This window comes from Saccopteryx leptura, chromosome 3, assembly GCF_036850995.1.
Source record: "Saccopteryx leptura isolate mSacLep1 chromosome 3, mSacLep1_pri_phased_curated, whole genome shotgun sequence".
Lineage (NCBI taxonomy): Eukaryota > Metazoa > Chordata > Mammalia > Chiroptera > Emballonuridae > Saccopteryx > Saccopteryx leptura.
This window is the reverse complement of record NC_089505.1, coordinates 94,377,531-94,391,006: the sequence shown is the minus strand read 5'-3', so window position 1 is coordinate 94,391,006 and position 13,476 is coordinate 94,377,531. Positions and strand designations below refer to the sequence as shown.

Below are 13,476 nucleotides of genomic sequence, written 5' to 3'. Positions count from 1 at the left end.
CCGAGATGAGGGACCAGTTGTGGCTCTGGGGAGTGGCTTTATTTTGCTCAGGAGCCTCTGGGAAGGAGTCAGCCCCCAGAGGGGATCTGTGCCTGCTTCGGCGACAGTGCGCCCATCTCTTCGTTTTCGTTGGTGAATTTGATGACCATGCGCTGAGCACCTACTCGCTGGGCACTGGTTTCTACTATATCACATTCGGAGCTCTGTCCATGGTGAGATTTGTCCTTCAAGGCATGTGATACTTGTCCCACCCAAGATGTGACCTAGTACATAGGGCATCCTCTTCAGTGCTCGGTTAGAGCTGCTGGTGTCACTGAGGAGCTCAGCTGGGCTGGCAGGGAGGGGCGTGCTGTGTGGGGGAAGGGAGTCAGGGTGTCTGCCCCGTCTCCTTCACCAGGGCAGCGGAGGTGCCCGTGCCATCTTGCCAGGCTGGCTCACTTTGGGGCCGGTGGGTTTGTCAGGTTGGAAATGGCCTTCTTCAACTAAAACAGAGAAAGGGGATTTTTGGAGCAAGGATGTAGAGGAAGTTGGGAACGGGGGCCTCCAGTGTTGTTTGGCTCTCCGACAGGGTGATTCTGGGGCGAGGGTTAGAGCCAGTGCCTCCCCATTGTACCAGTGAGTTCACTGAGGCCCAGAGATGGGCAGGGCTGGCCACTGGCCACAAAATAAGGTAGCGGTGCCAGGCCCCGTGTCCACTTTGAGCTCATCAGGAGCCCATGGGAGGATATTGGTGCCCTCCACCTCCCCAGCCTCCTTGAGCATAGCTCCTCCATTTTTCTCTGCCCGCGGGATGCTGGTACCTCCACCCAAGACACGGTGCCCACAGCTCTGCCCTGAGATGTCACGAAGAGGGACTGAAGGTTCAGCAGCTCGAAGAGGTTGTGTGCCTGGAGGAGGGATTGTCAGAAAATTCTGGAGTACAAGTAGCACTCACACCACCCCTCTGGCTTCAACTTATCCCTAACTTAAGCAGAGATGGAGGAGCGGTACCCATGCCCTCCTGTCTCCCAGCCAGGAGGAAGTTGGCAGGTGCTGCCCCAGGACCTGGGCCTGCGATGTTCAGTGTGAACATTAGGGGTCGCCAGAGTCCGTACAAGGGACCAGTGGGAAAAGCCCTGTTATCTAGCGCGCCACAGTTCCATAGAGGGGTTGGGAACACCCCCAAACCCCTAACCTGCTTCTGACCCCCACATTGCAGGCTCAGTGCTTGTGTGGGGGAAGGACAGATATCAGCATTCACAGTGATTAAATAATTTTCCCGAGATCACACACGGAGAATGTGGTGGATCCGAAATTGAAACCCATGTATGTGCCTTGATGCAAAGACATTTTAATCACTGCCTCCTCTCTCCACCCAGAGGCTTCTAGTTTGCAAGCTCTCTCACTTCCCTCGTCTCTGCCTCATCCCAACAACTCTGGGAGAGGGGTTCGGAGAGGGCAGGAGCTGTTCTGCTTGTCCCAGGAGGAACAGAGGGCCCCACTGCCTGTCGGGAAGCTGGAGCCGAAGTTTCCCTCTCGTGTTCTTCCCCTCTATGCCAGGGTGCTGGTCTGCCCCATGCCCGGACAGTCCCCATTACCTGGTGCAAGGAGGTCTCCGGGGACAGCTGCAGGGTCACTGGCTCCATGGGGCAGCCCCCAGCCAAGATGTCCTGGAGACACTGCCGGGGACAGGGGGAGGGTTACGGGGGCCTGGGACAGCCTCCCAGTCCTCCAGGCTGCCCCTCTCATGCCTGCTCTCCCACAGATCAGCCGGCCCCTCCGCTCACATCCTGCTGACTCCCCAGTCCCCCGACACCCCACATGAGTACTCACTTGATATTCTGGAGCCCAAGAAGGAGGCTCAGCCTGGAGGGCCTGCACCAGGTGGGCCCTTCGCACAGTGCCCAACAGGATCTGAGACTCTGGACAAGTGGAGAGGAAGAGGGAGAGAACACAACAGCATTATAAAGAAGGAATTTACATTTCCTGGGCACCTACTCTGTGCCAATAACTCTACTAGTTGTTCTCATGTCTCTCGGGAACCTACAGCAGCCTATGTGGGTCAGGAACAATTATCACCCATTTTATAGACAAGGAAACTGAGGCTCAGAGGCACAGAGAGGTTAATTGACTTGCCCAATGCCACTCAGCTTCTGACATGGAGGCGTGGTAGCCAAAGACAGCTAAGCCTGTCAGGGGGGAGCCTGCTCACCCCGAGTTTCCACATGCGGCAGGCCTCAAGCCAAGCAGAGGTTTGGGACACCGGCACGAAAACATCTGTGCCTCAGGGCGGGGCTTTGTCCCTCACTCCCCATAGGAAGAGTCACATCTGGCTCAGCCTAGTGAAGGCATGAACCCTGGAGCCCACCATGTTCTGAGGTCCTACTATGTACAGGGAGCTTGGCAAGTCTCACTCCAGGGAATCACTGGAGTTTTCCGGTACTTGGTTTTGAGGTGACAGCCTGGTCATTTTACTTCTTAACCAATAAAATAAAAGCTTTACAATTAGACCTATATGCTCTTCCCCATTAACACCAAACAATGAAAGCTATTTCTTGAATGAGCAGCGGACTCCCTCAGCCCGGGACCTTTTTGCTCCCTGTGGCTCTTAGGGTAGAGTAAACTTTGTCTCGGAGGCCAATTCTGTCTTTGCTCCAGGAGGTGAAGCCACTCAGAGTGTTCCTCCATCTGCAGATATGTTCAAATGGGATATTTGGCATACTCTGTGGGATAATGTTCAGGGTGTCCCAATTTGAGTGGAGAGAAGGGCTTGGCATTTGGGATGAGAACCTCTGACAACTCCATACTGTATTGGATACAGTATCCCTGTGTCTACAGTGTTTATACAGGATCTAGAACAAACAAATCCCTATTTTCTAGATGTAGACACCGCAGGAGTGGTTTACCCCTGGTTTTGCTGCTCCTGACTGGCTTTATGCCTCTTAGGGAGGTTATGGGGCCGCGTGGTTGTGACCCATATGGTTGTGCAGGTACAGGGTACCTGCCTAAAAGGACAGTGGGGACCGAAATCCAGCTGTGCTATGCTTGCCAAGTGTACACCATGTCTCGTTTGCACTAAGGAGACCTACAGGTTGACAGTGGCCCTGAATGGACATGGCTGTCCCCCCCACCCCACCCCACCCACAGTTATTGGTCCCATTTATACCGTACTTGACCCAGTGGAGAATGATGCTCTACCTAAATACTTGCCCAAGATTCAGCTTATGTGTCTCTGAATAAGGGCTGCCCCATTTTTTTTTTAAGCTGTTTTTCTCATGGCATCAGGGATTGTAGAAAGGACCTCTCTGGGAAATGCTTGAAGGAGTAACTGAGAGAAAGAGCCTTCTGGAAGCCCCTGGCAGAGTCCCCTCATCCTGCCCCCACGCCCCAAGCACTCCAGGTCTGGTTTTTGGAATTCCAGGACCTGTCCATGGACAGCTTTGCAAGCATCCTCTCTTCTCTCGTTTAAACACATCAGGCACTGCCAAAGTAGGGTGGTCATCATCTCCGTTTAGCAACGAGGAGGAAACAGGCTCAGAGGAGTGAAGTGGTTTTCCCAGATCGCACCGTCACGGAGCCTGGATTCAGGTTTAGGTTGGCCTGCCAGGGCCAATGCCCTGCTTACCCTTTCCTTGGCCTGGCCCTCCCAAGAGGAGGGCAGAGGAAGTGCCCCTCCCCATTGGCCCACCCCCTTCCTGCTGAGCACCTGTGCTCTCCACCAGGGGGTACTCGGCCTTGTCCGTGGAAGTCACAATCTTGACCACCTCCTCCAGCGGTGTGTCCTTGGCCAGCGTGGTGATGCCACTGTTCATGAAGTTCTCCACAATGACGCGGTGAGAGCTGGAGGCGGAAGTGGGGTGGCAGGGATCAGGTCCTGGAGTGGGGGGAGGGGTGGCGTACCCAGGGGGAATTTTGCTGGTTCTTGAGTGTGAGAAGGGACTGAGAGGTTCCTGGAATGAGCAACTCCAAGAGCCCTGAGGTAGAGAGGAGCCTGGGGCCCAGCTCAGCTGTGGCCGAGCTCTGCGTTCTCAGCCCCCTGGACTATCTTCCCTTGGCTCTGCTTTGTTTAGAAGCCTTCCCTGGAGAATGTCATTTGAAGAAGAGTTTGATGGCAAAAAAAAAAAAAAAAGTAACGCTTTAAAGTTTGAAAAACACCCCCATTTTACAGATGGGGAAACTGAGGTCCAGAGCAAGGTGGCAGCTTGCATGTGCTTAGAGCTGGGCTCAGGGCTCTCAGAGTCTCTGAGGCCTGCCTCTCGGGGGGCAGAGGCTGCTCTGGTCCTCCCAGGTCAACTGAGGACCTCACCACCTGTTTCCATTCTAGTACCACCCACAGCAGAGCAGCAGCGGGAAGCGGGCAGGGGGCCTCCCAGGTCTGGTGGCTGACTCCGTGGGACCTGGAGCAAGACACAGCACCTCCCTGAGCCTCGGTTTCCAACAACTCGGTGCTATCTGTCCTGTTGTAAAGGCAGACCGATGACTAACAAGACACAGAGGCCCAGGAGGCCAAGGACTTGCCCACGGTCATGCAGGGAGCTGGAGAGAGGGGAGGGAGGCTGCTGTGTCGGCCCCTCCCACACCACCCGGGTCCAAGGTCAGCTACAGTGAGGCACTGGGGGCCGCTCCACCCCTACTCAACCGGACACCATCACCCGTCAGCCGGCCTGCGGCAGGTGCCACTCACCTGATTTTCCGGCCCCGGATCCACGGGAGGTACGGCAGCTTCTTGACGATGATGGTGCCGTCATAGAAGGAGGGCTGGCAGCTCTGGGCGATGGCGTTGGCCGCCAGCACCGCCATCAGCACGGGCAGCGCGTGCACGATCTGGCCGGTCAGCTCAAAGGCCAGCAGCGCCGTGGAGATGGTGTGGGTCACGGCCCCCGAGAAGGCCGCGGCCCCTGCAGTGGGCAGAGCCAGAGCAGGGTAGCTCAGGCCAGGGGCCAGCTTCATGCCGAGGGCAGAGCTGAGGTAGCTAAGGCCATGGGCTGGGGGGGAATTGTCCAGAGGCCACACTGGCCACTGTGGGAGTGACGCAGTGCCTGGGCTCAGCAAAAGGGAGCAGGAATGAGGGGTCGGGGACAAGACAGGAGCTGGAGAGTAATGGGGGCTCAGGGAAGGGTGGGGAGCTCACTGGGGGGTTCCATGACCACCCCACACGCTGTAGAACCACTGCGTGATTCTCCAGGTCCAGCCCTCCCAGTGGGACCTGGCCCACTTACCTGCCAGGGCATACCCCCCAGGCATGATGGGGTTGATGACCCCTCCGGCCACGATGCCCTCGGGGAAGGCAAGAGAGAGGGCCTCCCCTATGAGGCGCCCGATAGCGGCTCCTAGCCACAGACTCAGGTGAGCGGGGCTGACCTGGCCCCCCCCAGCCCTCCATCCTTGGCAAACAACCTCAGCCCATCCTCAGGAACCACAGCCCTGCCCCAATCACCCTGAACCCCCGAGAACCTCAGGACCCCAGACTCACCGAAGATGAAAATGGGCATAAAGTAGCCAGCGGGCATGGGGATCGTGGTGGCCAGAATCAGCATCCAGAACTGTGGGTGGGGACGCAGAGGGTCAGAGGCTAGAGTGCACGAGGGAGGGACTGGACAGGGTGCAGGGCGGTGTCTTGGGGGCGCGGGGAGGATGCCCAGGCACATGCGCATCACTGGTGTCCGGTGTCAGAGAAGGCACTGGCCAGTAGAAGGAACCTCACCCTGACAAAGTGCCTACTGTGTGCCAGGGGCTCTCCTTTGATCCCACTCAGCCTTCCCCTTGAGGTAGGCACAGTAACTCTCCCATTTTAAAGCTAAGGAAACCAGAGGGCCGAAGCAACTGGGCCTGGACCACAGAGCGTGCAGGGATCGGGTCCGGGCATCTGGTGGAAGGCCCAAGCACTGGGCTACATGACGTGGGCAGGCACCCCCCTGTCCCACATGGCTGGTCTCAGCTCTGGGCACAACCCTGGGGGCTCCAGGGTGCCCACCTTCATAATCAGGAAGAAGCCAAGGGTCCCAAAGATGGTGAACCGTGGGTGGTACCATTCGAACCACAGGTTCTGGGGGTCGGGCTCAGCAGGCCAAGGTGGGGACGAGTTCCGGGTCAGCAGTGCCCACGAGTTGTTGTCAAACAGAGTGTCCAGGTGCTGCCCCATGGACAGCTGGAGTGAGGGGCATGCAGAATTCCGTGTGAGGAGGCCAGGCAGCAGTCCCCGCCGCCAGCTCACCACCTGACCTGGCCTCCCGTCCTCTCTGCCCCTCCAGCGGGGGAGGACTCGGAACCACTCGGAACATCCCAGACACAGAGGCCTCCCCTACTAGGTGCCGTGGGGGGTAAAGTGAGATGATAGGAACTAAGTGGACAACAAACTGGGGCTCCCCAGCCCAGGGCCCCTTACCCGAGAAGCTATGAAGCGGCCCACGCCAGGGGGGTAGGTGATGGAGGCGAGAACCAGGGTGGCCAGGGCGGAGTACAGAGGCTTGCTGGGGGTGGGGTGGTGGAAGGTTTCAGAACCCTCTCCCCTGTACCCCCATCCCATGGCCCCTCCACCCTGGGGGCTGTCACTGAGGCAGGAACAGGAGGAAAAGGGACTGAAGCAGGGACACGAGCCAGGACCTCTCCAGGGCAAGGAAGTGGTGGGAGCAGTCCACTCTGTCTCTGTGTAATGAGGGCCGGGCTGCTCGGACAGAGGGTTCAGGACAGAGCCCGGCCAGGCCAGCTGGGGCCAGTGCATGGCCAGTCAAGGGCAGAGGATGGCCGACTCTGAAGGGCCAGTATCAGGTGGCAGACAAGGTTTGGGGAGGAGAGGGGCTTGGTTAAGGGTCCTGGGGCTCAGTGAGGAAGTGAGGACTCAGGGCGGGGTCCCATGGAGAGGCTGTTAGCCTGGTAAGCAGAGGAGCAGGGTTGTCATGAGGGAATGGGGGCTCCATAAGTGGAGTGTGGGCTAGGGAGGTTTGGGGAGCTCAGTACAAATATGGGGTGCAGTTAGGGTGTGGGGTTTTCTCTATATAAAGAGTTATGGGCTCAGGAGGCACAGAGTCCTGGGGGGGGGGGTGTCTCCCTGAAAGGTCTCAGCCCCTGCCCAGAGCCTACCTGGTGGCTAGCAGTTTGGAGGTGAACCGATTAGTCTTGACAAAGGTGAGGAACGTTCGCTGACAGAAGAGGTAAGCACAGCTCAGGACGCCACAGATGGCCCTGGAGGGAGGGGAGGTGACTCCAGAGCCCCTCCCAGCACCAAAGGCAGCAGCTCAGGCCTGGGGGAGGCGTCTGAGGCCCCCACTCACCCCAGGGCCACAAAAAAAAAGATCTCTGGAAGGTCGAAAGGGACGTCCACCCGGAAACTGGTCTTGAAGACAGAGGTGATGGTCTCTGGGCAAGGAGGGGAGTGGGGGTCACACTCCTACCCCAGCCCCGGTCCCTGCTCCCTGGTCCCTGCTCCCTGCCCAGCTGTGTCCCGTCTACTCTCAGGGCCCCATCCTTCATGCCCAGAACAGGTCAGCTGCCTTCTGTCCTCCTAGAAGGAGATGGGGGAATGGAAGAGGAAGAGGGGAGAGGGAGAAAAGGCAGGAGGAAGAATGGGAAGAAGGGAGAGAAAGGAGAGGAAGAGAAGGAGAAGGGGAAGAGGGTTGGAAGAGAGAAGGGCAGGTGGGGAGGTGTCAAGTGGTCCAGTGGGGACTCACCCTCCTCACTGTTGAAGACAGACAGGAGTCGGAACATGAAGGCCCCGCAGGTGGCAGCGAAGAAACCCCTCCAGTAATCCCAGACGGAGAAGTGGGAGGACATGACCTCGATGCTGAACAGGACGCCTGGGGGGGATGCTGAGCTTAGGCAGACCCCCACATCCACCCATCCCGGTGCCCTGACCTCTCCTGTCCTGCTCTCCTATGGCCTGCAGACAGGGCCACCCCTTCCCTTTGACCTTAAGTGGACGTGAAGGGAGGGCAGGGCAGCTGCCCGCTCAGCCACCCCAATCCTTACAACCGCCCTGTGGGTGAGGACTGTCATGATTCCATTGCACAGATGAGGAAATGAAGCTCAGAGAAGTGTACTCTCAGCTCCAAGGCCACACAGAGAGCTGGACCCCACACCCAAGTCTGTCCATGGTAACCCTGAAGTGCCTGGACACCCACCCACTCATCCCCACCCTGCAGCCAGCAAGACTGCTGTAAGAACCAAGTCGGAAATTAGCACTCATCCGTCCTTCAGGCCCCTCCGCTGGGCAGAGGAGCACGCTGGACAGTCTGGCCCCTCCAGGAGACAGGAGGGGGTGTAGGGCAGCCCGGGGTGCAGGGGAAGGGACGAAAGGGAAAGGGAGGGTCTCACCGCTGAAGGGCGCAGCGAAGACTGTGGCCACGCCCACTGCCGCTGCCGCCACCAGCATTTCGTTTTGCTTGCTCTTGTTCTGGGGGGGCGGAGGGGGAGGATCCGGAGTCCCGGGCTCAGAGTCATCAGAGTCAGCCCCGCCCTCCCCTTCCTCTCATTCCCCCGAGGCGGCCCTTCCGGAGCGCCTTACCCCGGACTCCCCAGTGGTCGTGGTGCGCACGCGACCCAGATAGGCAGCGATCATCACAGACAGGTGCACAAAGGGGCCCTAGTCGAGAAGGTGTGGGCGCAGGGCTCACCGTTGGAGCTCTGAGGGCAGCCCGGCCCTTGCTCCCCCCTCCCAGGGCCCAGGGTTGGGGGGCTAAGGGAACCTCATCCAGACACACAGCATGGCTGCCCTACCTCACCCACCCCGCCCACCTCCCCAGCCCCTTTGTCACTCTCTGGGGACCCGGCCTGCCCCTTCCCCAAGACTGAGCCCCAGAAGGCAGGCAGTGGCCTGAGTCCCTTCTGACCCAGTTTTTTTAGTGGGGTGATGTAGAAAAGGCAGAAGTGGAGGTGGAGCAGGGAGGGGAGTGAGGTGCTCTCATGCCTGCTCTTACCACTTTGCCCAGGAAGATGGTGCTGCCAGTGGCCAGGGTGCAGGTGAGGCCCACCACCTTGGCACCAAAGTTCTTGATATCCAGGTAGTCCTCCAAGACCACACCAGACAAGATGGTCTTCAGCTCCGGGAGCCCAGAACCTTGGCAGGAGAAGAGGCAATCTCTGGATTAAACTCTTTTTTTTTTTTTTTCATTTCAGGTGAGAGGAGGGGAAGATAGTGAGGCCAATTCCCACATGTGCCTCAACCGGGATCCACCCGGTGACCCCATCATGGGCCAATGCTCAAGTACTAAGCTATTTTTAGTGCCTGAGGCTGATATCTCCAGTGAAGCTATCCTCAGTACCTGAGGTCAATGCTCAAACCAATGGAGTCACTGGCTGTGGGAGGGGGAAAGTGAGAGATGGGAGAGAGGGAGGTAGGGAGAAGCAGATGGTCACTTCTGTGTGCCCTGATCGGGAATCAAACCTAGGATGTCCATATGCCAAGCTGACGCTCTATCCACTGAGCCATCAGCCAGGGTCTGGATTAAACTCTTAACACTTTACCCTGAAGACAGTGCTTCACATCACCCTCTTGTGTGTCCTTTTACACATTAGAAATTAAAATTCATAAACCCATTTTTCAAATGAGGAAGCCGAGGATAAGAAAGGAGATGTGAGCTGTCCATGTCCTTCCAGTAGGCCTGGCAGATGGCTATGGCAAGGTGAGGGGACCCCAGATTAGAATCTCAGGCCACCCTGCATGCACCCCTGGAGTCTTCCCTGCTGGTCTGAAGCCAGAGGCCGAGTTGAGAGGTGTGTGGGGAGCTGTGCCCTCCATCAACCCCTCCCTGGGAAAGCCTTTGGCTCCATCCGTGCAGGGAGACCTGCCACCAGTTCCCCTGTCACCACCCAGAAAAGCTCTCGGAAAGGGACCAGAGCCATCAGCAACCTAGGAGTCAAGATCTGGCCTTCTCGCTGTGTGACTTCGAGTAAGTGGCACAACTCCTCTGAGCCTAGCTTCTCTGACTGTGAAATAGGGGTACTGCCTCCTGCCTCCACCCATCAGAAGCCCGAGGGATGTGCACAGGTGTGGGCCAGCGGGGACGGCACCGCAAGGCACACAGGCAAATGGCGGGGTGACTAGGCTCACCTCCTGAGAAGGGCGTGATGCTCTGGGAGAAGCCCGAGGAGAAGGAGACCAAGGCCATGGGGTACACTGCCCAGGAGAGATACCGCAGCAGATGACTGTCTCCAATCTCGCGGTACAGCCACTTGTGTGCTGAGAAAAGCCAGGAGTCAGGGGCCGCCCTCGGGTGGCCACTTACTGACCAGGAAACACAGGCTTGGAGCGGGGAGGCCCAGGCCACCCAGGGGGTGGCAGATCCCCAAGAGGAGGCAGGAGCAGGACCCTGAATTCCTACCGGGTTTGGCCACTTCCTAGCTGAGGGACCTGTTCCCATCTGTCTGTCAGATGGGCTAGTGACCAGTATCTCCCTCCCAGGGTCATTGTGAGAAATACGACACAGTGTGACGTGCCTCGGACAGTGTTTGGTGCAGAGCAGGTCCTCATCGTGGCACTTGAGCAAGCCTCCCAGAGAAGGAGGTTTTACACCCTCCCTGCCCCACACCCCCACTTCCAGAAAGACCTCAGGAATTAAGAGCAAGGAGGGAAGGAGGGGAGGGAGCCAAGTTGCAAGAAAAGGGAAACACAGAGCTCAGACAAACAGGACTCTTGGAAACATTTGGGTCTCTCTCATTCATTGTGCGGATGAGAAGACAGAGGCCCAGAGACAGGCAGGAGCCTGCCCTGGGTCACACAGCAAGTCAAGAGCAACATCAGGACTAGACCCAGGCCTCCTCCTTTCCCAGTCCCTCCCCCACCCTGCTGCACATGGTGGCTCATCTGGCATCCCCAACAGCATGCTGGGAAGCTGGGGGTCCGGAGCAGGCGTGCGTGCCAGGGAGGGCTTACCTCGGACCACGCGCCCCACAATGAAGTTCATGGCGTAGCTGATGAGGGCCATGAGCACCCCGAGGGTCATCAGGAAGTACCAGTCCTCACCCACACGAAACAGCTTCTGCTTCAGCCACTCCAAGCCACCTGGGGCAGGGGCATGGGGTCACAGCCCAGAGCCAGGTAGGGCATGGGCAGCTGCTTCCCTGGAGGTCTGCTCTTGCTCGGGGCAGGGAGGGCAGGGGCAGTGTGAGGCTGGGGCAGGCCGCCCAGGCCAGGGGAGCCTGGGGGGAGCTCTGCCTCACGTGACGTGAAGGGCAGAGCAGGATTTGTAGCAGTGAAGGTGGCACAGGGGGTCTTTGGTGGGTCTGCCTGCCCCCTCCCCCACTCCACACAGGGTTCTTATGGCAGGAGGATCAAGGGACAGGAGCGTGGAGGGAGTGCTGGGACCTACAACTATCTCTGGTATTGCCACAGGATCTGTAGCTTAGAGAACACAAGATTCTAGCACGACTCCTGTGATGTTCCAGGACCTGTGGGACAGGTGTGGAGCCAGAGAGCACTCACTGGGCCCCTAGCAAGGCCCCTGGCACAGTGATCAGGCCTTCGGGCTGCATTCCCAGAAGGCAGAGGGCAGGTGTCAAGCACGTCTGACCCACAGATGGATGGACAGACAGACCAATACCTTCCCTCCTTGCCACCTGGAGACTCTGGGCAGTGACGGGGCAGATCAAAGGAAGAGGGCAGGTCTTGGGCTTTCAGGCGGGTAGGGGAGATGCAGCCTGGGTAGGGGGTGATGTCCTGAGGGGTCTTCGATGGGGAGGGGAAGGGGACCTTGCTCTCACCTCGGATGCCTCGGCGGATGCGGGGACACGGGCCCCATAGCTCCTGAAGAGTCACCGGGTCCCCTGAGGAGCCCTCACGCAGCCCTACCAGCTCCTCCATCTGGTCCCTGATACAGCCAACAAACCAATGGACCCTTGGTGAGCTGCTCTCACGCTCTTACGCTGCCCCCTGGCCCTTCCAATATTGCTACTTCCCGGATACAAAGGAAAGGGGTGTGTGTGTGTGTGTGTGTGTGTGTGTGTGTGTGTGTGTGTGTGTGTGTGTGTGTCTGCGTGCCTGTAAAGTTATCAGGAGGGACATAAGTCTGGTGTGCCCTGGGGTGTCACCAAGGGTGTGCATGTGTGTGTAATGTGTGGGGTGGGGGTTCCTTTCTGTACCCTCTGTGTCCAGTGGCAGATTGGTCAAAGCAGGTGCCCACAACTCAGAGCCCCTTCCCCTTCCTGTGGCCACAGCTCCTACCCTCCCTGGACACTATCTGCTTCCACTGCTTGGGGCAGTCGCCTTGCCCAGTGAAATCTCTCACTGTGGGTCCCCACAGACTGCTCTGACTCCCTGTCCCCATCTCCCAAACCCCTCGGGGTAGAAAGGCTACAGAGGCAGAAAAATCCCAGGCTCATAAGGAGAGCCACCCTGTGAGGGTTGAAATTAGATGCTAGTTCCCTGCCTGCCACCCCTTTGCACCTGCCCTGCCTGCCCTGGCCCTGGCAAACTCTGTCCACACCTGCCCCCGGCTCCGCACCCCGCGGCCCCTCACCTGTGTCTGTGCGCCCGGCTGTGGCCCGGACAGTCCTCTAACAGAGACTCCTCTGGCTGCAGCGCAGGTGTACCTGCACAGGTGTATGCTCCACCAATCACCATCCAGCTCCCCCTTCATCCCTCAGCCCGCCCCGCTGGGGTTGGCTGTGGCCATCAAGAATGTCCTTGACAAACCAACCCGAACTGCCCAGATCCACTGAGCCGTGCGGCCCAGAGCAGCCATGAAGGGCCAGGAGCAGGGCTCCCCTCAACCCACCAGAGCCACGAAGCCCGTGCTGCAGGCTGGGGAACCCAGGGCTTTGGTGGCGGACCTCATACACTCAGCAGGACAGCGAGGGGCCATCTGCAGGGGCTGAGGGTCTGGGCCCTGGACTCTCAGAGCTGGACATAGAAGGGGTTTGAAAAGCAGAGAAGAGAGAGAGGAGAAAGCCCACAGAATAGAAGAAGGGGCTGGGGCAAAGGTGAGGGCACTGTCATTACTTCCCCCTGGCTGCGTGCCAACAACTCCCCCCAACCAGTCAGTGCGCCTGGAACCAATGAAGGGGGCAGCATTATCCAATTTATTTACGTACTTTAATTTTTCCATTCATTTGAGAGAGAGAGAGAAGCGTCAACCCGTTGTTCCACTTACTCGGTCTGTTTAGTTGTGCATTTCTTGATTGCCCTGACAGGGGAGTGAACCCCCCGACCTCAGTACGCTGGGTCGACGTTTTATCCACTGAGCCACCCAGCCAAGGGCTGGTGTTATCCCACTTTAAGGAAATGGAGTCTCAAAAAGGGGAGGCTGCTTGTCCAAGGCCACAGAGGCCGAGGGTCAGAGCTGGGACTCTCACCCAGGTTTGTCTGACTCTTGAAGCCTGCACAGCCCTCCGCAGTCCTGACCTCACGGCCCACGTCGCTCAGAAGTGGGGAGGAGGCCGGCAAACCTCCAGGCGGCCAGGGTCTGGGGAACAGCTTAGACTTGATACTTGTGTCCGGCTCTACCCCACCCCACCCCCAGTCTCAGAGAATGCCTCTCAAACCACAATGCTTCTGGGTAAGTACCC

The 13,476-nt window shown here is 58.4% G+C and overlaps 1 protein-coding gene across 1 annotated transcript; it reads right to left on the bottom strand.

Moving 5' to 3' along the window:
* Positions 1–27: 27 nt before the first annotated feature.
* On the bottom strand, positions 28–11,862 carry LOC136397525 (chloride channel protein ClC-Ka). Its single transcript, XM_066372021.1, has 19 exons — positions 11,674–11,862; positions 10,847–10,975; positions 10,025–10,153; positions 8,892–9,031; positions 8,480–8,557; positions 8,290–8,368; positions 7,647–7,772; positions 7,251–7,335; positions 7,060–7,161; positions 6,365–6,449; positions 5,954–6,127; positions 5,453–5,522; positions 5,199–5,309; positions 4,664–4,877; positions 3,686–3,819; positions 1,813–1,901; positions 1,578–1,658; positions 801–887; positions 28–482 (listed from the first exon to the last, which is right to left on the bottom strand). The coding sequence occupies exons 1-19, from the start codon at positions 11,771–11,773 to the stop codon at positions 435–437; spliced, it is 2,061 nt and encodes a 686-aa protein (XP_066228118.1). The 5' UTR covers positions 11,774–11,862; the 3' UTR covers positions 28–434.
* Between the last annotated feature and the right edge of the window lie 1,614 nt (positions 11,863–13,476).

What these genes read in the sequence shown, in the direction of transcription:
- LOC136397525 (XM_066372021.1), bottom strand. Translation starts at nt 11,773, where the DNA reads ATGGAGGAGCTGGTAGGGCTGCGTGAGGGCTCCTCAGGGGACCCGGTG. An exon ending in TGTCTTCAACAGTGAGGAGG is followed by an intron (nt 7,336 to 7,646) that starts GTGAGTCCCCAC and finishes CTCCTTGCCCAG; the next exon opens with AGACCATCACCTCTGTCTTC. An exon ending in GCACCGTGTCTTGGGTGGAG is followed by an intron (nt 483 to 800) that starts GTACCAGCATCC and finishes TCTCTGTTTTAG; the next exon opens with TTGAAGAAGGCCATTTCCAA.